This window comes from Osmia lignaria, chromosome 1 (assembly GCF_051020975.1).
Source record: "Osmia lignaria lignaria isolate PbOS001 chromosome 1, iyOsmLign1, whole genome shotgun sequence".
Taxonomy (NCBI): domain Eukaryota; kingdom Metazoa; phylum Arthropoda; class Insecta; order Hymenoptera; family Megachilidae; genus Osmia; species Osmia lignaria.
In genome coordinates this window covers 12,836,010-12,862,260 of record NC_135032.1, presented here as the reverse complement: position 1 = coordinate 12,862,260, position 26,251 = coordinate 12,836,010, and the positions used below count along the sequence as shown (strand labels likewise).

At 36.9% G+C, this 26,251-nt stretch overlaps 2 protein-coding genes and 1 long non-coding RNA gene across 10 annotated transcripts; 1 reads left to right on the top strand and 2 right to left on the bottom strand.

Annotated features, from left to right (window-relative positions):
• Nucleotides 1-693: 693 nt before the first annotated feature.
• Nucleotides 694-6,176, bottom strand: LOC117606210 (uncharacterized). Of its 8 annotated transcripts, none has more exons than XM_034328413.2 (4): nt 5,559-6,176; nt 5,324-5,493; nt 1,396-5,201; nt 694-1,106 (listed from the first exon to the last, which is right to left on the bottom strand). In XM_034328413.2, the coding sequence occupies exons 3-4, from the start codon at nt 5,159-5,161 to the stop codon at nt 1,081-1,083; spliced, it is 3,792 nt and encodes a 1,263-aa protein (XP_034184304.2). In that variant the 5' UTR covers nt 5,162-5,201; nt 5,324-5,493; nt 5,559-6,176; the 3' UTR covers nt 694-1,080. The 8 variants fall into 8 exon arrangements, with proteins under 8 accessions (XP_034184304.2, XP_034184302.2, XP_076544669.1 ...); XM_034328411.2 differs by having other exon boundaries at nt 1,175-5,201; nt 5,559-6,175; XM_076688554.1 differs by having other exon boundaries at nt 697-5,201; nt 5,320-5,493; nt 5,559-6,175.
• A 558-nt stretch (nt 6,177-6,734) lies between these two features.
• LOC117606106 (uncharacterized) lies at nt 6,735-9,111 on the top strand. The gene is made up of 5 exons (XR_004581875.2): nt 6,735-6,769; nt 7,295-7,472; nt 7,798-7,967; nt 8,089-8,870; nt 9,048-9,111. It is a non-coding gene; the product is annotated as an uncharacterized LOC117606106 (long non-coding RNA).
• Nucleotides 9,112-16,413: 7,302 nt separating this feature from the next.
• LOC117606297 (uncharacterized) lies at nt 16,414-25,734 on the bottom strand. The gene is made up of 3 exons (XM_034328614.2): nt 25,349-25,734; nt 20,146-20,234; nt 16,414-19,793 (listed from the first exon to the last, which is right to left on the bottom strand). Exons 2-3 carry the CDS (start codon nt 20,201-20,203, stop codon nt 19,648-19,650), a joined length of 204 nt encoding a protein of 67 aa, XP_034184505.1. The 5' UTR covers nt 20,204-20,234; nt 25,349-25,734; the 3' UTR covers nt 16,414-19,647.
• Nucleotides 25,735-26,251: the final 517 nt, after the last annotated feature.

The following is a 26,251-nucleotide window of genomic DNA, read 5'->3' as shown; positions in this document are numbered from 1 at the left end:
TTACTTGCAAACTTAAAACTACAGAAATCAATGAGAGAAACTTGACAGAATCTATTGAAATAAGATCTACGGAATGTTTAGAAACGTTAGAAAACGTAACTTTGATAAATAATCGAATCTGTTTGCAATGTAACCCTTGAAAAGCATTGTTTTAAATTTTGATTCGAAATCGCCCGCCAATTTATCATATAATTGAGTGCGTATACTTTGACATTTGACACATTGTAATCTAACGATTTTGAGTAATAAAAGACGACAAATGCAAAATAATAATAAATTATTCGAATTTACAATGAATAATATCGAGAAACAATATAAATCAAGTTATATGCGCATGTAAAGACTCAAAGATTTGACCTGCAAACCGCGACGATCATGTCATGCTTTTCGATATAGATAGCCGGCCTACACGTGAACCAATCAGAAGCCGAATTTCCATGGGCGGGGATGTGGCGTGATCCGTGATGACGTCACACGAGTCCGCAATCGATAACTACTCTCGACAAAACCCCCTCTAACCCGTTACGATCAATGTTCTGTCTCAATGCGCCACATTTCTCTTTAGGTATAGTCGCATTCTCCTTGATTCGATGAAATAAATTTACCTTTTCGATAAAAACATAAATATACCCACATATTTGATCCCTTATTGATAGGGATAAATATACTTTGAGATTTATAAAGTTTACTCAGAAAAAGAAACGGAAAAACTCGTTACCACTGGACCAAGAGAATGATTTTAGCGACCGCTGATACACCAGATATGAATTTCAATAAATTGAATTTCTTGATGAAAATATTTATTATAATTGAAACACCTGATATGCACGTTACAGAGAAATAAAAAACAGTCGCATATGTATAGAATGAAATGAAATGAAATGAAATGAAATGAACGATGTTGTTAACATTTAAACTTTATTAAATCAACAACATTAACAAGAACAACAAGAACAAATCATTCCTCCTGAAACAGTTCCACAGAAACTCGATCTTACACAAAATTCAATTGTCCTGCCGCATGTCGTTGAACGACGTTGTGTATCGGTTAGTTTATTCACTCTTATTGAATGGTTCACATCATGAATGATCATATGCCAGGATACCTACGACATTAGTAACATAATTCAAGTAATAATAGCCTCTAAATAATTGATTACGTTTCGCATCAAACCTTCTAATCACAAAATGCATTAAGACACTGTCGTTAATGGGCCGGTCATGATACTGCTACCGTCGCTAAAAGCAGTGCAAGAAAACAAGCCAGCAAAACCATAGAATAAGTAGTTATCATTACAGTTATGAGGTTAGTAACATACGAAATACGCATTTCAGTCGAACGAACGATATCGATGTCGTACGATTCATAAACATTCTTGCATTCTATACTCTCACCTTCGCAATTTGGGTCGCGTTCGTCACTTCGTAATTTAACATCGGTCGGTAGTACAGTTGTTTTTCTATCCTGATCTTGTTCCTTTTTTTCGTTCACCGACATACTACTTTTCTCTACGATTAGCTGGCATTTATCCTGATCGATCGCTATTTTATCAGAGATACTACTAGTTGAATCTTTCCTCAATACAGCCTCTAATTCTTCGATTTCTTTTTCATGTTCGCATAAACTTGCTGCTGCTAACTGTAAATCATGAACGGCTTTGGACAAATCGAGTTCTGGGTCATTCTTATCCTCTTCCCGTTCCACATTCAGATGATCCTCTTTCAACGTTATAGTCACATCTTCTTTAGGAACTATGCTTAACGTATCGGTGGTCTTTGACGCACCAAACGAGTCATCGTCTGGACTATATGTAACGGAACTACGAGTACTAGTGTTGGGCGCAGTACTATCGGTTTCTATTTCAGATCGGAGCGACGTCAGCGAATTCTTTTGGCTTAAACGACTATCGCGTAAGTGATCCGCCACACTGCTGAACGCCTCCGCAATTAGTTTAACATTCTCGTCCGCGACACGAAGATAGAAATCAAACGCACTATCGTCAGTCTTCTTGGAATCTTCGTTCTCAGGATTAGTCAAAGACTCTGTCAGTTTTTCAACGTCATCCTTTGCTCTACTTTCTTTAACAGTCTCTTCATTATCCTCTGCATATTGGCTACCCAAAGACTGAATACGTAGAATCGGAGATTCATTCATTGTCGACTTCTTCTCGTGTGATGCATCTCTTTCTGTAGACTGCTTCGAACGATCTATCGCTTTCGCTTCGGTATCGTTTGGTCCTTCTATCAGATTAACCAAATCCTGGCACAACCTGCTGTACGCAGTGAAATCAGAATCGGTATCTTTGCTAAGCGAATCGTTAGATTTACTTTGTACACGATCCTGCCAAAATTCATTGTTTAATGATTTTGATAACATATCATTGGACGGTATTAAGGTCTTTGCCCCGACTTCTCCATTTTTCTCATTGCAACTCTGTACCTGAGTCGATGGTGCGACGTAAACGCGAAGCTTCTTTCTATGTAGATTCGAGACTGAATGATTTCCGTTGATGTCAGTCTTGCTGCCTTTTAAGGAACACTCGGTACGCCATCGAGTATCATAATCAGACAATTCACCGTCGCTTACGACGCGTCTGAAACAAGCGGACCGTTCAGGTAACGAACCAAGATCAATCACTGGGTCACTGATCTGATCCGTGATCTCTTGAAGACTGGGTTCCCTCCGCAGATGAATCCCATTGTGATTGATCAAGCCGTACAGATTGGCAGAGAGAGATCTAACTGCTCGTTTCTTTTTCGTACCAAAAACGGTATCCTGCTCTGGCGCAGGGCCGTTTTTATTTTCAACGGAATGCTTTGCCGTGTTGGCATCCTTCCTAAGAGTTCGAAAGGCCAAATCGTCTGTAACAATGTCTGGCTCGCATTGCGGTATGTATAAGGAACGAGGATGGTCCGGCTTTGTTGGCGTAGTATGCAAGTAGTCGCTTTCCGGTGCCGTTGTCACGGGCCCTAAAGGTATACCGAACGGTGGTTGCGGATCTATCACTTTCAACGTGTTGTTGGCACGATGAATGCTTCGATAAACGACGTCATCGCGTGTCACATCTGGCTCGTCTCTACGTGCTGGATAGTTTGAAGTGTACGCATAACTATCGGTAGTGTCTTTGCGCGTTAGAACAGGTGAGGCTATTAGATAACTGATATTAGAGAGCGCAGATTGGCCGACCGTTTCCGACAAGGATGTTGGTCTCTCCTTTGGATGCATCCTTCTGTAAGCCATATCATCTTTCGACCGATCCGATGAATCTTCTGAAATAAATGGAACTGTATTACTGGTTTTCGCTTGGCGTAGACTGAACTCTTCCATACTACGCCGTTCTGCCCGATCAAGGAGATCTTCGTCTCCTAAACGAAGGCTGTTGTATATCGCCTCCAATTCAGAAAGTGCTTCTTCCAGGTTCTTTGAACTTCTTCTTCTTTCCACTGTTTCTTGTTCAGTTGCTCTTTGTTGTTCCTCTTTTTCTTTCGTTCTTACATTCACCACGGGTAGTTCATTTGGTAAGTCATAAGAGTCTTCTCTTAAAATGCGCTTGGTTGGTGATTTTATACGCGAAGAATCGGAAATTTTGTTAAAAGTAGGCGATGCAGAATTCTTGGGTATGTTTTGTGCAGCTGTGGATAAATTGCTCCTACCCGTTTTAACATGGTAATCGTTAAATCTCGAGTTAAGCTGATCGTTGCGATCGTTTCTCCTTTGACATTTCATTGCTTCTGTTTCGTACAATATCGGCTCGTCCACGTGTTTACCGGTTGAATTGTGTCTATTGTTTGTACACTCGGTTAAGTTACAAGACTGCGTTGAACTTACAGTAAGAGACAATGGACGACGCGGGCATTGTCTAATCGAACCAGACCAATTGATTTCATTGCTCGAATCGTACGATCTTAAGCCCTTCAAGTGGTCTTTCGTAACTTGATGAATATCGTTCATTTTCATACGCAAAGTATCGTCGTGTCCTGTCACGCGATACTTTCCATTAAGTGGAAACGAATTGCAACCATAACTGAACGCTCGAAAACGTGGGTCTCGCGGTGGAGGTTCGGGTGGACAGGAACTTTGATTTATAAACTGACGATTCTTCGTACAAGAATAAGGTTCCGCGTAATTTGTACTAATCGACGGTGAATTAAACAAATTTTCATCATAATTCACATGATTCTTATTCTTTTGTAGAACATTTGGTTTCGCGTATGTATTATTTTGATTTAAGTCTGTGATATATTGGCTCTTATGATGTTTCGTAAGGTCGGTTGACGATTTCGTTTGAAAATTAGACGCAGCTATCCCTGATTGTCGTAAGTTTTCAACAGATCTTTGTACAGGAAAGGTATTACTGTTCGAATGATTGATAAACGATTGTGATTGCGCTTGAGATTGCAATAATTCATATGCATCTGTAGCTACGGACGATCGTTCGTTCACCAATTCAAGACTATTGCGTTTGTTCCCAATATTGTTTAAATTTTCTGGTAATCTGTGCCCTTCGTCTCGGGATAAACGTTTTATGTAACGTTCCGTACGCGCGGCACGACTTTTTCTATTACAAGAACTATTCTTTTGCATGCTATGCGTACCATTTTCATTCTGATATCTGGTCAGAGAATTGCACGATTTACGTGACTCTTCGTCCGAACTGCTGTCCGCACAAATACGATCTCTTTTCGCTTCTATCCGAGCCTTTAATTTACTTTTACGCGCTTTCTTACTTAGTCCATCCAGTGATCCATCACTGCTACGGTGCATAGAATCCCTTTGTAAAGATGATGTATCTAGCAACTTTGCAATACTATCATTATCTTGATTATCTTGGTTATCATGATTATCTTGGTTATCATGATTATTGAAAGACTGTTCTGAATTTTTCTCAACTGGATGAAGAATAACATTACTATGAGATTTTCTATTAAACACATTGCGAGGTCTTGGTTCTCTTGTACAATATACTATTTCTTCATCGTTCGAAGAACTATCATAATCCCTCATAGAGGATATTCGTTTCAAAATTCCTCCAAGCGACCACTTTTTCTCCTTCCTTTTGTCTGTAGAAGTTACTGCATTACAGACAGGCACACGCCGTGTTGGTGGTAACAAACCATCCATTCTGAGAATATCCTTTCCACTAATACTTCTCTTTTCCATTATGAATAAATAATTTATGTATACTTAAATGTTATAATACCTGGAAAAAGTATAAATTTAGTTGATATTTAACAGCTAAAATTTACTGATGCATTTGATTAAAATAATGAAACTTTAGTACAAAATTTTTCTATAAATATTTTAGAAATGTATCTTACTTACAAATATTTATATATATATACATGTCTATATAAATGCAGATTGCTTAAAAATATGTTGACTCAGACATTTTGCAACAATAACCATTAAACGGATTATATTTTATTTAAGTAACAAGTTTTTGATTCCATGTATCGATATGTTTACACTACGAACACCTCAAAGTAGAACTACTATTATAAACAATTATTCAGCATTATGTACATGTATATAAATAGAATAAATATTATCTGCTAACCTCCACCAGTAACTATAGTCACTGCCTCCACGCAGATGTTCGGCTGAATGATTCAGATAAGTATTAGGCGAAGGACGAATTCTTTGTACATTTGCCAAAAATTCTAGGTGACTCACGAAACGTCAGTCACAATTCCTCAATATTATTCAGGTAACTAAAAATTGTGAAGCCTATAACTTAGGTCAGTATCTCCGCTGCAGCGCTGATAACGTGGATAAGATCTCCACACCTCTTCAACACTTTTGCAATACGTTTGTATCTTGCTTGTTATCTTGACAGATGTAAAAGCGTGTCTAAACTTCACTTTCGTGAATCAGAATTCATTCAGTCAGTTTCGTGCTTTCGAACAGACATGAATTATATTCTATTGTATATAGTCGAAGCTATCTCGAGACGTTCACGGGCTGCAAGCGATCTTTGCTTCGTATGTACTTAGCGTTGCCACTACATGGATATAATGGAACGCGTATTACACGTTAGACAAAGGATACTGTTGCACTATGTGAAACTAACTCGAATCAGATCGAATGAGATACTTGAGAAGAGAAGGGTTTTATCGTTTAGACCCCACCCAACACGAAACCCTCCTTGACTGTCGCGCAGAATCACATACGGTAAAAGCGTGCAAACGGTGACCACTGACTACAGAGGCAAAAGACAGGACATCTGAAAAGACCCAATTTTGATTCTATTTCATTTTATTGGAAATCAATCAAAAGCAGCACAAGACTGAACAATTATTATAATAATTGTTTGACCAACTTATAATTTAAAAAGAGCGCCTTAAGGTGATGCTAGCGCGGAGGCCGAACTTCGTATTCCGCGTCGGTAAAATAGTCAACGTTTCATCGACAATTAGGCCGAACAGAAACTGATTTCAGCGCCATTTCAGTTATTGCATCCAACTATCGGCATGCTATTCTACGTCATTTTTCGCATACACCTAAGCGACACACGGATGGTACGATAGCTATATGTATCATGTATACATTATTCGATTTTTTTCGCTGATATTTATTGTAAGAACGATTCCATTACGATTAGCATTACAGTTTCGAAACTTCTACCAATGGCTGTGATTGGTTGTTTCATTCGGCGTCCTCTCATTTCGACCAATCAGACACGTCGCTGTGTAAGCGAGTACGTCGATTCGTGACGCAGTACAGCATTCCTCTTCGAAGCTTCGTTCGTCTTGCACGTGTCTGCAACAGGTAAGATTAAATTATCTTCAAATATTAAATTAAGTTGTCTTTCGGGTGTCGAAAATACAAAAAAGAGAAAGAATAGCCGAAGAGAAGTCTAACTCTTTGTTTTTTGACATGAATTCGAGGTTATCTTTAAAAATACGTGAGTTGACATTTGTTGCTCTTGCTGTGAAGTCACAATGGAATTGGAATAACAGAATCTGTATTATTTTCCCCTTTATATCAATAATTTGTCGAATATTATTGCATTTTTTCATGTTTTTAGTACATTTTTCCCGTAATTTATTGTTGTATATCGTGATAACTGATTTTCTCGTTTTTTTACTATTACGCCGATATAGATACGAATTAAAATAACATTTCCTTCATTTATTCTGCTTTTATATCAATAATTTCTTAAATCCCGTCAATATCTTTATATTTTTTCTACTTTATTTCTTATATTTTGGTGTTTAAAGTTGAGAAAAGTAATCTTGATTTTATGTCAATATGGCGTCGATAATTTTTAACAAACCTTTCCCTTACGATTAGTATTAAAGTTTCGAAGCACTTTGAAACTTCTATCGATGGCTGTGATTGGCCGTCCCATGTTGGCGTCCTCTCATTTCGACCAATCAGACACGTCGTTGGGTGAGCGAGTGCCTTGATTTTTGACGCAGTACAGCATTCCTCTTCGAAGCTTCGTTCGTCTTGCACGTGTCTGCAACAGGTAAGATTAAATTATCTTCAAATATTAAATTAAGTTGTCTTTCGGGTGTTGAAAATACAAAAACGAGAAAGAATAGCCGAAGGGAAGTCTAGCTCTCTGTTTTTTGACATGAATTCGAGGTTATCTTTAAAAATACGTGAGTTGACATTTGTTGCTCTTGCTGTGAATTTACAATGGAATTGGAACAGCAGAATCTGAATTATTTTCCTTTTATATCAGTAATTTCTTGAACATTATTCAATGTTTTTCGTATTGTTTCATACAATTTGCTGTTTTTAATTTAATAATGTTTTTTCTTGAGCATCGTAATATTATTTCTGTTTAGATCTGTTCGTGTACTTCGTTAGGTATCGGCCGGTAGCAGAATGTACCGAACATTGCCGAGCTTTGCCGAAGTGCCGACCGGTCTACGATGGGAAGGAAGGTCTCGCCATTGCTCTCTCGAGCGTCGAACTGGCAGGACGTGTTGAGAGCATGCTTCCGCATAAATAATAGGTACACATTGTATCCATTAAAATATTTTCTATCAATTATAGTTGGATCGTTTATTAATAATAACTTTATTATTGTTGATTAAATTTTATTTACATAAATTCGTATTTCTTTTTGATTACAGATATTTGATAGATTTTGAAAGGACGCCTCGACTCCTGATATGGGTTTGAAATAGAATTTCGTAAGAATTTAATATTTTAATTTATTCTAATCAATTTTAACAACAGAAAACCACTACTTTAATAAAATTGTCTATTATATTTATTTAATTATGATTTTCTATCTATATAATATTCATTGAAATAATTATCAACAATTATTTAAAACATTTCATTATTACAATATAATCTAGGATCAATATTCAACTTGAATAATATTCGTTTATTCGAGTAATATTCGAATAATATTTTCATTTACATGTAATAACAGTATTTCATTATCGAACGTTCAATAAGAAGAATGTTGGTTTTGTTTTGTATATTTCCACCCATCCCCAACCTCCTCGCCAATCTTTTTTTCCAGGAATTGTTGTGGCCGCGCGCAAGGCGGTCGGTAGAGTCAGTGTTTGTACGCACGTAATTCCAATGTTTTGATTTTGCCAAGGGTGAACTGGCCCTGAATAGAGTTGCGTTTGTACAATTAGGAATCACGCGAAAGTAGAGTCAGTGTTTGCTGCGGATTATAAAATATCTTCTAGAGCATCGCGGCTCTGATTGTTCTTTTTCCATCGCGGAAGTAGAGTCTACAATTGTTCGCCGGAAATTATTTACGGTCGCGTTACTAGTACTTTATAACTTTATTTTTATTTAAAATTTTTTTTTTTTTAATTGCTCGATTTATCCGGTAGTAGAGTCAATGCATCACTGAAGAGGAGTCTTGGGTGTTGCTCCATAAGGAAAGAGTGTAAGTATCTTATTACTTTAATTAATTTTAATTCAAATAGAATAATTTACAATTTCAACGTTTAATAATTGAGAGTTCTTTTTAATTGCTGTAAAATTCAAATTCATATATAATTTTATTAGAATAAAAATTGATAATTTGCAAAATTAACCGTAATTCTTTTTTGTTTTGTTACAGATGAATTTTTTGTTTTTGCCGAGTTCCTGGATATCCTGGTGATGGCTTTCTTCACGACTTCCGTGTTGGTACGTCACTTAATTGCTTTTTATTAAAATAGAATAATTTACAATTTCAATACTTGATAATTGAGATTTCTTTTTAATTGCTAATATTTTCTGAAATCCAACTTTATATATAATTTCATTACAATAAGAATTGATTATTTTCATAATTAAGCGTAATTCTTCTTTTTTTGTTACAGATTGACATCCTTGATGGGTTTCTTCACGACGCGACGTCCGTCTTCTCCTACAAGGCAGCCTCCTACTTGGTGTTTGACTGTCGGAAGAAGAGTATATCTGCGAACGGTGAGTCGCATGTTTTATGGTTCCTCTGGTACCCAATCATGTCGTAGGACGAATGGTCCGAATCGACACGGGTTACCAGTTGTATACGTGCTTGGCGAGCATAGTGAACATGAGTATGATTATACTCATGTGTAGTAACATTTTTCTTGTGTTTTATTTCATTTAATTTAGGCTAGGTCTTCTTGCACTTCGCGTTTAAATATTATTTCTATTCCACATATTCCAATAGATATTTATCAAATATTTGAATGCTTTTAAATATTCATGATACAATTTTCTAATAAAACGTGGAATATGAAATATTTTCAAATAAAGTAAATACAGAAACAATTTTATTTAGTTTTTCTTTAACGGAGAAGTCAGATACCATCTGATTTAGTTATCATAAAGATTGAAATCGATATAATATTGGTTTTATAATATGTATACTAGATATACATATTAATTATGCTTTCACATTGATTTAATTACATTTTGTATATTGTAAATTCAAATATAATTTGAGAATTTTTTCCGAGTAGTAAAGTTCAATTTCTTTTATAGCGAAGTTTAACATATTTACACGTTCATGAAAAATTGAACAATTTATGTGCAAGAAGACAATTCGTGACGGGTAGATTTCCAAGCCAGAGTGATCTATTTCAACACATTTTGCGTATACTTGACTAATTTACTCTGAGGAGGGAGTCGCCCGAGGATGTTTTATTAATTTTCACAACAAATTCTTGTTTCATTGCAAAGAATTCTTAATTAAAGACATTAAATTCTTTTTTATTAAAATTTTGCATTTCTTAAATTAGTGTTGCGAAAAATTTCCAGCGCGAGAGTAAATGTGACGATGCACTGACTAGTATTCGGTGGGAATCCTTTTGGTTTTTAAACTCAATCCTTTTTATTATTTAATTAATGAAATTAGTTAGAAGGATTCCGCGGCATAAGACCGTGAACACCATCTCTGGGAGATATACCCATGCATTACTAGGCCTTTGCAGGCGCAGCTTTAGAATACGGAACATATGAAAATATGTTACCATATTCTAAACTGCAGTCCTTTTGTCTATACTATGGGCGTCCGTCAATCTGACACCGTTGGATGCAACGTGTTGGACGGGCGGGTAGCGCTCTTAGCGAAGGGGTGCACTCTGTCCTGGCGTTACGACGTCCAGGCGGGGTGGGTGGTATGTAGCGTCTGGCGTAAGTCTAGGGGGCGTGAGACCCTTCGTTGCCAGCTGATATTAGCAGTGCACCATGTTTGCGTCATAGTTGCTCTATTATGCTTTTCTGTATTTCTTATTAAAGCTTTATATTTACAAAGTCGAGTCACTTTTATTAAAATAGTGAAATATTAGCCCGTTAGATGTTTGTGTACTAATCATGTTTCTAGATCAGGATTTTCAGATTTAACCCCTTCCGTGTTTATTGTCAAAGCCCATTCACGTGCCCAGGTGCTACTTGGATGGGTAGAGACAATGGGCACGATGACCTACTTTATAAGAATAATAATTAATAAGCGGCTGGCATTGTGTTAGTATATCGTGCACGACGTAATCTCCACATATGGTGTGTGTGTGTTTTAGGCAGTGGGATTGCGTCGGTTTAATAACCTTTTCATTTACTTTTAATTTGAAATAATATTTTATTCAACAAGATGTACGATGAACGTATAAACGAAATACTATTACTATTACCATGATTATTACCATTACTATGGAATATTCTATATCAAAGTAGTTAATTAAATTTTATAATTATCATTATACGCAATGATTGCTATCCATGCCAGACGATTTCAGTGAAAAATGGTACGTACCGTAGAGTGTGATGTGAGATGAAACTCGGGTGACGGAGGCGTCCCGGGACGTTCTCCCTAGTTTAGGCTCTGCGCCCGGGTGGAGTGTATGGGGGTCGTGGAATGAATTTTTGGGAGAATGTGATTTTGCCTTTTTTAAATATAGCGTTAGGTAGGTAGGTAGTATACCTTCTGGTGTGTGTGATAAATTGTAAGTAGGTAGGGCCGGGACAGGTTGTCACAGTCTCTTGGTCGGGTAGGCGCGATTTCGCGTGATCAACCTGTACCTGGAATATATTTGAAGAATTGAGGATACAATCGACGAACGGAGTATGCCGTTCGCTTTCGATTCTGTCTGTACAATTTTTCAAATTTTTGGCGACTTCAGAAGTCGTCATCCGCGATCGCGATGGCACGAAACGCACAAGTTCTGCTCGAGCACGGCACGTGTGCACGAACAACGACTTGTATGTATAAAGTCCTTTTTCGTCCACGTGTCAATTAGAGTTTCGCGATTTTTCTTTTTTGTTGATTGTTTTTTTTTTGGTTTTGCGAATTTGCAAGTCTCGAGCTTTAGATATAAGTTTCAGGTGGGTGGACCGCCCGAAGAAAGAAAAGGCTATATGCCGAAGCGCCCCGACAAACTGTCTTTCAAGAGGGGAACTATTAATGATTTTGCATCCTTTTGCAAAAAAGGATGGGAAATCATTATCGTTACTACTTTGTCACTGTGCTCGCCTGTAGTTGTAGTTTTGTAATTTCAGGAGAAGAGGGGGCCCGTGACCCCCATGATTTTGGGCAAATCGCGTTTTCAATTTAGTGTTGCGAATATTGACCACGGTTCAATTTTGTGTTGCGAACTTTAAATATCGCGTTTCTTTCTTGCATTGCTTTAAAATAGAATTTAACTTTTCAATGTTGATTGCTTTAATATTTTTCAGAGTTTTGTTTTTTAATGTTGATTGCTTTAGTGTTGCGAGTAAAAAATTCACGGTTTGAGAATCCCTCTTTTTTGCATTTTAATTGCATGTCTATTAAAGATAGCGTTGCGAATGATATTAGCGCGATTGTTTCCCAGTGTTGCGACTTATAAATACGCGATTGCTTTGCATTAGTTTATAGAGTTCCCTGTTAATTAGTGTTGCGATAATGAATATTCGCGGTTTGCATTAGAGTTGCGATATACGATGAAATGCCCAAAAACGATCCAGTGGATTTACCATGGTCCATAAGGCAGCTATGGACCAGCTGTCGTGATACAGCCTTGGATTGGCTGTACCCCTTTTTTAGATTAGTGTTGCGTCTTACAAAATTCGGTAGATTTGAGTAGTGTTGCGTTACACTTCGCGTTTTCTCTTTTTTTCTTTTTTTCAGCTTAGCGTTGCGTATAATGGAGCAGCCTTCACGCGTACGCTTTTCTACATATTATATAATTAATGAAATTAGTGTTGCGAGTAAAAAATTCACGGTTTGAGAATCCCCCTTTTCTGCATTTTAATTGCATGTCTGTTAAAGATAGCGTTGCGAATGACATTAGCGCGATTGTTTCCCAGTGTTGCGACTTATATATACGCGATTGCTTTGCATTAGTTTATAAAGTTCCCTGCTAATTAGTGTTGCGGTAATGGATATTCGCGTTTTGCATTAGAAATGCCCAAAAACGATCCAGTGGAGTTGCCATGGTCCATAAGGCAGCTATGGACCAACTGCCATGGTACAGCCTTGGATTGGCTGTACCCCTTTTTTAGATTAGTGTTGCGTCTTATAGTATTCGGTAGATTTGAGTAGTGTTGCGTTACAGTTCGCGTTTTCTCTTTTTTTCTTTTTTTCAGCTTAGCGTTGCGCATAATGAAGCAGCCTTCACGCGTACGCTTTTGTACATATTATGTATAATTAATGAAATTAGTGTTGCGAATGAATTCGCGATTGTTATTAAATTAGTGGAAGTAACTATGACTCACATTCGGTGGGAATCCATTGCTAGTCAAGGATTCCGCGGCCTAAGACCGTGAACACCATCTCTGGGAGATATACCCATGCATTACTAGGCCTTTGCAGGCGCAGTTTTAGAATACGGAATATATGAAAATATGTTACCATATTCTAAACTGCAGTCCTTTTGTCTATACTATGGGCGTCCGTCAATCTGACACCGTTGGATGCAACGTGTTGGACGGGCGGATAGCGCTCTTAGCGAAGGGGTGCACTCTGTCCTGGCGTCACGACGTCCAGGCGGGGTGGGTGGTATGTAGCGTCTGGCGTAAGTCTAGGGGGCGTGAGACCCTTCGTTGCCAGCCGATGTTTTGTCATAGTTCAGAATGTTTGCAATTTTGAAATTAGTGTTGCGTGTGATTTCGGTTTCTTTTATAGGGTTTGCTTAGGGATTGCTCTTATGGGCAGTCAAACTTTTCTTTTCAGGTTCCCCTGTACCCTCCCTCCCACTGCCCCTCGCCCCCATTCTTTTTTCTTCCCTTCTCTTAATTTTGAAAATTTTGAGCGTTCGGTTATTGGAAATACTGTTAACTAATATATGAATTTAATGTTTTCAGGATATTATTAGATACGATAAAGTTTTAAATAGAACTTTATTCAAAGTTTTATTTAAAATGAAAATTCATTTTATTTTTTGATGATTGGTGATCATTTATTTCAAGGAATATTTCTTCATTCGAGATAGCTTATTAAATTTTTATTTTACTTTATTTAAACAAAAGTAGTGGATAATTGTTGTTCGAGTTGTTCAGTTTTAATTTTTCATCGCGATGTTTCGTTTCAAGCTTACGGAGAAGCTAATTAAATTACTTTTATAAATTTTCAAATTCTTTTCCTGAAAAGCAAAGTCCTCTTGCGATTTTCTTTTCAGTTTTTCCATTTACAATAAATTTGCATTGAAAGGTGTATTTAATAATATAATGCAATAAAGTCAAGTAGAGTCATGGTTGTATGTACGTACATATATTGGAGTAAAAGATAGTTGTTTCAATTAAAATATCGTGTACTGTTTGTTAATAAATGAACGAATATTAAATACTATAAAATGAAAAACAATTATCCTTTTAATTCAAATCACTTGAGTGACGATATATTTTTCTAAATCTTTTTTTTCTTTATTTTGGTACTGAAATTGAATTGATGTTCCTTCTTTTCATTGGAAATAAGTCATTAATAATGACTCTGATTTTTGTGATATTTTGTGTGTACTAATGCATCTTCTTTCTAGCTATGTACTGAACTTTTTGTCTTAACATGGATTCAATTAATAAGTTTCTGTTGCAGAGAAATATCTCAGGACGTATTTTGGTAATTAATCCTTTTTAGTTTTTTTCAAGAAGTATTCTGGTATTAAGGTAATACGAGTCATAGTATGTTTGAAAATTGCATCTAATCCTTTTCGTATTAAGGTAATTTCCGCCTTATTATTTTTGAAAATTTGTGTCTAAATATTTGTGTAGTTTCTTTCAGGAAGTATTCTGGTGAGGACGACAAAATCAACAAATTCAACACATATTTATTTATGTACAACCCTTTAAATTTTTATATAAGCAAGTTGTAAGTTTATGGTTTTGTAGAATGATTATTATATCTTAATGACTTTATGGTCATTAAGTATAATCGTCAAACACTGCAGTGTTTAATTAGGAAGCGTTAGATTTAAGCGAATTTTTAATATAATTACGAGCGCTCGGTTAGGTAGCCATTCTTAGTAATATAAGTATGTAGGACAATTACAGATCTGTAATCAAAATGAAAATTAAAAAATGTTGCGATAGGAATAAAAAGCAAAAATCTACGTAAATATATGTATAGATAAGTAGATAGGTAGGTAGTGAATAAAAATAATGCTCCTTTTGTTGTTCGTTTGCATAACAGTCAAAAACGTTTTGCAAATGTGCATCAAGAGGATGATGTTTTATTGAATAAAAGTAAAAATTTGCATAAATGGAGGGTGGATGGGAAGAGGTAGGGCGGGTCTCCAGCCGCAGCAACCTCCCCGTGGTGAGACCTGGGAAATCGTTATTATTTGATGACTAATTAATAACTGTATCATTATTTCTATGGTATACTTATTAATTATGCAGCAAATAATACGAGCGAATTGGCTGCGATAATGCTTTTTTTTTCTATTTAATCGCTGTTGTATTTTTTTCCAGGAACTATGTCTTCAAGATTTGAAGTGTATCACATTGCAAATACAATTTTACGGAACGAAAATTAATAATAATGAATGCATGGTCAGTATTGTTTAATTATGTACTTATACATATAGCATACATGGGTCATTTAGGTATTTGCGAAAGGTAACGTAGTATAGCATTCCGTTAGTTGGATGCAATAATTCAGGTGGCGCTTAAATCAGTTTCTGTTCAGCTTAATTTTCGATCAAACATAGTCTGTTTTACCGATGCGGAATTCGGTGTTCAGCCCCGACGCTATAAGTTTTTTAAATTCGAACCTAGTGTCATCTTTACAAAAACGGCGGAAATTTTTGAAACGTATAGGTGTATCGCGTGTGTCATGCGCGTCCCGTCCTTGCAAATACGTAATTGCTCATTTACAAAATATTTTAATTTGATAAAACGTTAATTTTCTGTAAAAGTGTCACAATGTTTGCAGGCAACACAGCGATGATGGCCACGTGTCTCGACAACTACGAAGCGTCTGCATTGAGAAAACTTGAATTGGTGAGTCAGTACATTACAACCTCATTTAGTTGGAATTTATATTCGCTATCTTGCGTTTTATGAAAAAGAATTAAAGCACTCGTTTCAAGGTATCTCTTTAATCATTTATTTGTTACAAATGCACCAGAAGAATTAATATGTCGTAATACATAGAGCTATCTATCAAGTTGGTCATTGCGATAGACAGCAAATTACGCATTCAAGTTTGATAAATCTCCCTCTGTTCTTTGACATGAAATAGCAACTACTTTCAATAGAAATACGAATATTACTTGCTTAGCGACATTCATAGAATCTCTAAATTCCTCGTAAAAAATGTCTAAATTTTTCGGCGCTCAACCGCGAGACGAGTAGGCAAGCGCGAGGAACATCAAAATTCCGCCATTTTGTACAAGCCTCTTATTCTTATCCAATCGCTTTCAAACACGCGAATTTTAAAATACGTACCCATACATTATTTATTTTTTTATAGTTTATTTAAATATTAGTAAGCTTACATCTAAGATAATTTTATAGGATTTAATTTTTTTTTTTAAAACAAATATTTTTCTAATTCTTACAATATAGAATATACTTAAATTACGACAGTCATTGAACTATATTATTTACAATATTAGTTATTAATATACGGTTTCTTTAAAGTATAATTATTTCTACATAAATAAATAATTAACGAAGAAGGTGTTGACAATATTATTAATCGAGGAAATGAAACGATTCGAAAGATCAAGAGGCTTGTGCATAAAATCAACACATCTTTCACATTCTCACTATTTACCTACGTAACAGATTTATCATTCAATTCTCTTCAACAATGTATAATTCTCTAACAACAAATATTCGTTAGTCTATGTTCGTTCCCTACAGGCCGTTAGAATTAGACCGAGACCCTGGTGTATAATACTCACGATCAGTACAGAAGTATATTCTAAAGTTTGGTCAGAATCCTTACGCGTATTAATTGTTACATTGAGACCCTTTGTACAATTAGTGGAACGATTAACGTTGATACAGTCTCGTTTCAAGGATAATGTACACATTTTCAGGCGAACAATTTCCAAAATGTTAACATTGATTGATTTTAAAAATTAAAATTCAGATATTAGGTAAAATTGGTTACTTTCAGTTGTTTCTGATATTTTTCATTCGGTTATTAATTACGTCGTGTAATTCATTCACATTATATCATATAAAGAAAGCACATAGGTGTACAATTTCTTTCATTATAATACAATGAAAATTCAAACGATTTAAAAACGAAATTATACAAATCAAATCTCTCTTTATTCCTGTAGAATTGAAAACAAAATTATTATACAGAACGCCGAGAGATATTTCTTTGCTTCCAAAGTATAACACTTTGGAAATCCCTGTCCGAAGAAGATTTATTCGTAGGAAGCGAAAACTTTCTTGAAATACGACTTAAATCGGAGAAGTTTCAGCTTCAGAACACATTGATCGAAATGTATATTTCAGAAGGTAGGGTGTTCGTTAATTTCCTGTAAACTCGTTTCATTATGCATAGGTTTAATCATTTAACCATTGATCACGTATATTTGTAACAAGCTCGGGAGAAAAATTAACGTATTCGTCTGTTTCCCTCGAAACTTTATTCATCGTGGAAAGGTATTTCAAGAAAATTTCGTGACCAATGGTTAAGCTGTTGAGCATAGGGTACGTTGACGTGCTACTTGAGCCGTGTGCACACTACACTCGAAACATGTTTACTTACACGCAGATCTGCCAATGCAAACAGAGCTGAGCGATCATAATTTAACGTTTGATATCGTTTCATATCTGAATCGTATACATATTTGCTGGTTTGATCGTTTAAACACGTTGATTACTATCTTGGGATCGCTGGTAATAATTGGTAGCGGAAATTTAAGAAGGGTTCGTGGGAATTTTTAGTTCATAATAAATTTCCGATGCTCCGATCGCGATGATAGTAAACGTGTTTAAATATGAAAATTTCCTATCAGTCGAAGATTGAATGTTATACTAGGCGAGAGAGGAAGGAAAGATGTTTAAGCTCCTGAGCTTAGCTTTAGTGTAGACAGAATTGTTCTTGGTTATCACTGTTTGGTCATTTGTGGCCATTGCTAAGCACTGCTCGAAAATGTCCTATTCGGAATTGACGTTCCAGTACGTTCAAAGTTAAATATAAATTGAAAGGCTAATCAAATTTCCCTCGTGCAAACGAATTGCCGGCTGAATTTATTGCCTTCTTCGACAGATATAGCCAACTGCGGTGGAAAGGGTTTAATTCAATCTGAAAGTTTTTGCCAGAGCGCAACTCGTAAATCCTCGCCGTGAAAATTCGGGAGTAATAAATCGGTAATTTGATAAATTAAATTGAATTTGGTAAAATTGATAATTTGCAAAATTCTGTAAAGAAAGTTTGTATATTTAGAACGAATTTCGATGAAATTTCATATTTTTGTAACGAAAGGAACCGGAAGTGGCTAGAGGATCGCTATATCACCATTTGGCAGTATAATTCCACTATGAATTTGGGTGTCGCGATGTTTGCCAAAAGATTTCGTTCAGAAATTGACAGAGGCGTCGTGCGTTCTGCGAATCTAGAGTTTCAAATTTATTATTCTCGAAACCTTGAACTGACGATGAGTTGTGGCTCCAGAAAACTTTGCTCTAACCCAAAATCTTGGTCAATGAGTGTGCATTGCAGTGATCAAGGAATTATTATCAAACTTATCAAACCTGACAATAAGAATCTTTAATTCTGAAAAGCTTTATTCGCTTTTTTAAAATTAAATAATTACGAATTTAACCGCTACTCTCATTTCGAAAGTCAATAAATTCATCGCAATTAACTTATCGAAGTTATTAAAATCCCTTGCCCGAAAAAATTCAATTCTCCGTCAGTAGAATGTCTATAAAATTGATAAAACGTTCTGTGTTCTTCACCTATATAAGATTAATCGATCCGCTTATACAGAGTGTCTCTAAAACATTCACCAAGGTACAGACGCTTTCAGTTTTAACGAGTACAAAGTAGCTTTCTACTTTGATATAATTACAGTTGAGATTATTCGTCTAGTTAAAAAGGATTTTTCATTGAAGTTACGGTGCACAGAGGCTTGTGATAAATTACACGCCCGTTAAAACTTGAAGCCTTTACATGACCCTCGTTGAAAGTTTCTCGTTGGTTTTCAGTTTTTAGTTTTGAGCTGTAACGACGAATCTGTTTAGATACGTCTCGTTATAAATAATCTGTCGTTGTTGAAGAGTCGAAATTGTTGGCTCTTTTATACCTCGATTAATCTGAAATTTTCACGTAGCTAAGGAAACGACAATCAGTAAATATCTTATGATTTTCAAATCTGAGTATACCTATACTTTTTGAAAAAGGAAATTTCTTCAGAATACGTTCAGATTAATCGAGCTGTCGCATCATGTTTTTTCCATTCGTGCAATCCTTTGAATCTCCCGAGTCATGATCATCTTCCCGATGACTCTACCTCTATCTTTTTGTACGGATAATGCTAGGTAGAAGTAAAGAGGAAATCTAGATGGAGGTGCGTGTGTGTGTGTGTGTGTGTGTAGGTTAAAGAAGAAGGAGATTGGTCGATTTTTGCGGTCGCCGTGAAACGTCAGGTCGCTCGAGTTGAAGTGGGATCATTAGTCACCGGATTTCGGTGTTAGACGGTGATGTAGTACGCCCTCGGTTTCCCTCTCGACGTGGTAGGGCTGAAAAAGACGCCCGGCGTCGACGGTGAAAAGGACCAAGAGGCCCAGGAGGGCGGTGGTAATGTCCGTCAGGAAGCGTAGTATCCTTCGTGTCGTTTGCGACATTTTTCACGCGCTATGTAGCACAATGCTATGGTGATCAATACGGCGATAATTATCCCCATACCGATGCTGATCCACATGATCTCCTCGTTTATACCACTGTAGCCTTTTCCTGAAAGCATGCTGGATTTATCTTGTAATTGTCATCCTGGACTGGGACAGGAGATTAAGGTGCTAACAGAGATTGTTTGTGGTAGTGTGATAGCGGTAGAGATAGATTCCCGGGATGTCAAGATTCGGATGGATACTTTGATTTATATGGATTAAGGAATTGGGATGTATTTTGTGTTTAGAAATTGAATAATTCCATTTTATTCTTTTTGAAAAATCAAAGTGGAATCCTTTTTCGCCACCACCTTTATCGAGAAAATTACCGGTGGCCGCAAGCATGCAAACATCGATGACAATGGAGGTCAATAAGTGTTCTACTCTCGTACACGTAACGATGTAATATCCCTGTTTACCATTATAGTGAGAGCTGTAAATCCCGACTTTACCAGCCACCCGACCACCCACTGGCATCTCTGCGTTGTTTCGTTTTCGTCCTTTGAATCTGAAACAATTCAACCCATTTGTTCTTTGCTTTCATCTCTTGGTCAAGAAAAAGTAGACAAATGATTTCATATGAATACATAGTGATTAATCATTGAGCATTGTTCAAGTTGTTATTTTAGAAAAAGCACGAGCTTTGTTGTTCGGTGCAAGTTAGACAATTTAAATTCTTTTTAATTCACACACACACACACACACACACACACACACACGTAAATGCATAGAGCTGAGCTCGATAATAGTGGTGTCGCTTTAATTCCGGTAGTAACATTCACGGGAATTTATTCTACGTTCAAAGCTATTTAATTCGCGCAGCTAATACGAACCAATTTCCACGACAAAGCTGAAGAACGTATGCCGAGCACGAACCGATTCAACGGAACGCTCCCTTTTCTAAGGGTATATTCCTTCTATGTTGGAAACGTGTTCCAACGGCACCAATGTATTCCGTTTTCCTGTACAAACGTTGCTTGTACAACTGGAATCGCACGTAAACCGTCGCCTATACGTAAAGGTTGTTTCAATGGAAACCGCGTGATATTGAAGCGAATGTATCTGATGGTCCAGAAATAACGCTTTAATTATACCCGACGATTTAATTGTATGTAGAAAAAGTTTTCTTTTTTGCCAAACTTGGACATTCTCCAATTAGGTCTACGCAAAACTTTTGGCTCGTGACCATGCAAGTGCTTAAAAGTAATGTTTCGGTGGCTCTGGAAGATGTTGCTTTAGTTAGAAATGTAATATATACTTGACAAGTATTTACTCGTTCACTAGTTAAAGTTTCGTTAAAGGACGCGTTTTCATCGGACAGATGTCTTGGGTGTCAGAAACAAGTATGCAACAAGTTACTTTTGTGTTTCTGGACAACAATTGTTCGAACGCGCGTGTTTGGTCGTTCTTTTGTTACTCGCAATTACGAGAAAGAAGGGACGAAAACGTGGTTGATGCTGTGCTAGCGGACACCTTTTGTTAGAGCGACCGGGTTATTGTTGGTGGAAAAGGAGCCGATATTGTTGTCTCTAACGTGACGAGGCTCACTTTATCACTGCTCGTTACTGGCTTCGCTGTCATCTGTTCCGACGAATGGAAATCGATAATGAGAAGGCGTTAATAGAACGGTTCGATTCGATGAGAAATAAGGCGTCCTCGATTCTACCTCAAAGAAACAGAAGATCCCTCGATTCGGAGGCGTTTGTTGAAATTAGGACAGTGGAGAAAAAAGAATTAGCGACCATTATTATTTACATATTTTAATAATTTTCCCTTCTTCAAATTTTTCACCGGGAAAATTTTATTTGTCGAAAATGATTCTTCTTTCTCCTGTTACAACTTTCATAACGGAAAGGTGAACGCAAAAGATCATTTTAGAAATTTCCTGAAAAGCTATAGAGATTAACGAGAAGTTAGAGTACTTGTTAGCATAAGCTCATCAGCGGTTCCATTAAAGAATCTTTAATCAGATCATCCTTTTCTACTTACAAAGGTAGCAGAAATTCAAATTTTCTTCTAAAAGAGAATATCTCGAAAACTTTTTTTTCTCAACAGAGTTAATCAAGCATCGCTGTATATTTTCCTCTTTTCTTGGAAGAATCTGTTTTCGAAACACGTAACTTTGGAAAAAATTTATGATTGCATTTACAGATTGAACTTTATTTCTGCTTATCAGATCTTCCGAAGATACGCTTCACGTAGCAACCTTTACTTTTTTTCTTCTTGCAGTGATAAAACTCGTCTTATCGTTATCCTATTTTACGATATCAAATGTAAAATCGATCTTACGGTTTACCATAGCAACCGGCTGTTTGTCGACTTTATAAAACTAAATTGAGAAGCATCCGTTTGATTGTAAATGCTTTATTTGGTTCGATCTTGAATTGAACGCGGATCAATTAACTGATTCAGTCAATCGGTTGTTCGATGAAACACGAAATCATTAGCGGTCAAGCGAGGTGTGATTAATTAATTACAACAGGTCATCCTTTGTTTGCGTAGCTAACAGAGCTATAAAGGAAACTCAATGGAATCGAACGATTGTTTTTCTATAGGTCGTTTTGTTTAATTGGATATTTCTGAACGTTTTTATTTCAAAAAGAAGTTGTTGACTTCCATGAAAAGCTGTTTTATCAATTTATTTCCGTCATATTTAGCCATATCTGCAAAAGTTTCAAGGGTGCTTGAGTTATTTATAATCGAATTTTAATACCTTAACACCGTTTGATTCCATTTCATTCCATTTTGCATATTTTGCTAATATGCATTGACTCGACTGTTAATATATATAATGTTAACACTTTGGTATTTATGTTAATCAGTCCGATTTTGCATATTTCGCACATTTTCTGATACGTAGCATACGATTTGCATAAATTTTGCATACTTGGCTAAATTATAAATACATGCAGAGTGAACATAATTGATTATATTGATTAGAAGAAGGAATTACGAATTTCCCAATTCCGTTGCACCGTATTAGAAGTTAAAAGCATTTAAGGGGCGAGAAGTTGATAGAAGAGACAATCGGGACGAGACTTTTGTTCTTTTCCCCGAAGCTTCACCTCGAGGAAACTTCTTTTCCGGTTGTTTTCACGTGTCAACGCAATCTTCGCTACGCTCTAGGCGTTCCAATTGCCAACAGTTGTAGTATTTATACAACGATCGCGCCAGTTGCCAGGAATTCTTCCGATATCAGTGAATCCGATAACCCCTGCACCCTCCGTTATTTCGTGTGCACGGCAATTAAAAGTTTTTCCGATATCTCTGCATTCTATACCGGGTGACTCGAAGACAATCATTTAAGAACTTCCAGATCCAGGAATTTAATTTAATCTACTAATGAAAAAGAAAAGAGAGAAAAGTAAATAGAACAGGATTAGTATGTATTAGTTGCACCGTTCTGTACTGGGTAATTTTTAGATTTTTATTTCCTGTATTTCCCTCCTGAACTGTGTACTTATTTTCCGTATCATTCGTTAAATCAATGGCCACGAGTACGGCCAGGGCAGGCCATAATTCACCCCATACACGGTTCAATGAACTCGAATTCGTCGTATCACCATTAGTCGATGAATCAATCGAGCCAATGACGAAGAATCAGCTGGCGAGTTTTCCAAAAATCACTGTTTATTCAGGGAGCCACGCCCTTTCGCGTTTCCCGCGTTTTCTTCTTTAATCATATCTTTATTCCTCTTTAAACGGGGCCAAAAAAGCATTGGACTAGATTTCGGGAGCTTCTGTAACGAGGACATTTTTAGAGCAATTAAGCCTCTTCGAAATATATAGAAGCGTTTTACGATCAATGGAAATTCAGTGGCGTTGCCAGTAGAAAAATCGATCATTGGTCAGACAGTGCGCTTTTTCATTGATTCTTCATTTCTTGCTTTTCTTTATGTACGTCTTCATTTGTTCTTCGTTGTTCCTAGTAGTTTCTAGTTGTTCCTAGTTATGCAAACAGTGATTGCTTCACGAAATTCAAGTTGTATCATTTCCCAGCGACGACGGGTCGCTCATCGGGATGGAAATCCGTCGGAAATGCGATTAGCCCCGATTAATCATTCGCCGTGCCGCTTCGCTACTGGCTTCGTGGCCGATACTTCGTTAAAATGACGACTATTCGTTTAATCATAGTTGCAACTCGTAATTCCTTGTTTCCACAGAAATATCTCTGTGATAATAATTTTTAAGTGACAAAAGGAGAAGCTTGGTAGTTGAAGCGTTATTGTTATCATTTAAACTGAAACTTTATTGTACCATGAATGCGCCACGTGTTTGTTAAATTTCCGTTATAATTAAAGGGCAGAGAGTTAATTAGGTAGCTCTTGGGTTATTATTTCTGCAGGAAAAATTTTACGCGAGACCTTCTCTACTTTCATTTGCTTCTTCGTTTAGTTCTTGCTCGATATTTCTAATTGGCATCATTAACGAGCTGTCGTATGTTCAAGCAATTATAAAAGAAACTGTTGTTTATTTACGAAAATAACGGCCAATCGCGTGTGATTAATTAAACACGGTAAAATAATGTTTGAAAAGTAAACCAGAGATTGAACTTTTTTTGTGAATTCATCTCGCGGATAGATTTTAACCAGGGATATCGAGGTAAAATATTGTTTCAGCAAGTAATTCAATATTCAATACCCGAAAATTATTGAAAAAAAAAAAATCAAGTTACTTTCGATGTAAAAATTTGTCTATTACTCTTTCGATTTCATAAATCTATGAGTTTTATCAGCTTTTATTTTCTCGTATTTCGTTTTAAGCTTAAAACAGTGGAATAACGAATAATACTTTGTTTCAGTAGTCCTTGAATAAGGAGTTTTTCTTTCCTTATACGTAACGCTGTGCAAAATAAATTGACCTTAATTTAAATAATACTTCCTCATTTCCTTCGTTCTACGATTTTCTTTAAAATTGGTTCATCTCGTTTAACAAGCTTTAAGGAAAGTACGTACATATCCGGAAAAAGCTAGATGGAAAACCTTGAAAGAAGGATGTTACGTGGAATTCGATTCGGAAAACTTGGGAAATGCTATCATATTTTCTTTCATTCAAAATCCACGTGTCAGACAATGCGACCAACTAGATTGTGTCGTGTTTGGTTAGACAAGAAATGGATTGGTCCATGCATCGCTAAAAGTAGCATGACCCTTGCATTGGTCAGACGACTAGACTAGACATCGTTTGACCTATTCAATGAACCGTTTGATGTACCAACATATCTTTCAACCATCTCGATGAATAATAATTATCAAAATCTCGAACTGTGAATAGTCTAATCTAACTCTTAATACGTTGATTACCTTGTCAGAGTGAAAATGGACATTTGTAGGAAGGTAAATTAAAATGTTAATTATCGATGATACGATTGGTAATTATAGAGCGACATTATCCTATGATTCCACACTGTATTAAATTTCATCAAGACACTCTACCATTCTGTCCCTCGATAAACACGTTTCAAACATACTAAAACAAACCAAATATCAACATCCATTCACAAATACACACTTTCGACAAACTCTTCTTAACCATCCACAAATCCATCATTAAACCATACTTACCTTTATACAAATCACCCACTAGCAAATCACCAAGAAACACGTTGCACTGTCTACATACCTCAGTATCCCCTTCTCGAACCACTGAGGTCCTCTTCAATGACTCTGGTTTACAGTCACCAGAAACTCTGTACACTGTAGACCCTTCACAAGTTTCACAGTGTCCTCGATCCTCCACGAGTTCCCAGAACTCGTATAATCTTCAAAGTTGCTTAGATTTATTAAGGAGATCTATTAGACGTAGCTCATAGTCTCGGAGGGTCACAGACTCTTCTCAAGCTTTACGATATCTTCGATCCTTAAAGCCCCCACGAGTTCCTGAAGTTTCTGTAGTCCCTACACTTGCTCGGATGATCAATCGGAGGTCTATTAGACCCGGTTGATAGTCTCGGAGGGTTAAGTTTCGTTCAGAAAGGTGGGTTTGACAACGAGGCGAACGCGGGTGGTACGCGGTGCCGACTGAACGTCCCCGGCGTCCGGCAGAATGTTGCCGCTCGCGTAATGACGCTGCGCGGACCGGTTGCCACGGCTCAGGACAGAGAAACCGCGGGAAAGACAGGGAGAGACTGAGGGGAATGCACGCAGGATCGAGCGAGAGCCTGGAGAGGGGTTGTTGGGAGCGAGTGAGGCTGGAGGATACGAGAAGGAGCAAGAGGGTTGGGTCGTAACGCCCAGCAGTGAGCGACGAAGTAAAAGCTTCTGTAAGGGAGGAAGAGGGAAAAAGGAGCTAGAAATTGGGGAGCTTTCGGGGTGGTCAGTGGGAAAATGAACATCGTGGATGGAAAAAAGAGGGTGGATAGGATTTTTCTAGATGAAAAGAGATGATTTGTGAGAAGGTTAAACAGAAGAGGGAGATTGTATAAGGTGGTAACGAAGAACGATAGATCTAGCGTGAAATAAGGTGCGAAGCGCGAGCGAACCAGACGAAGGTGAAAACTGGGAGTAAAGGTTCGTTTATAGTTGA

Bases quoted from the DNA above. Each gene is read 5' to 3' on its own strand.
- LOC117606297 (XM_034328614.2), bottom strand. From the start codon at position 20,203: ATGCCAGTGGGTGGTCGGGTGGCTGGTAAAGTCGGGATTTACAGCTCT. The intron at 19,794-20,145 runs GTAAACAGGGAT...GCATGCTTTCAG, and splicing joins TTACAGCTCTCACTATAATG to GAAAAGGCTACAGTGGTATA.
- LOC117606210 (XM_034328411.2), bottom strand. From the start codon at position 5,161: ATGGAAAAGAGAAGTATTAGTGGAAAGGATATTCTCAGAATGGATGGT.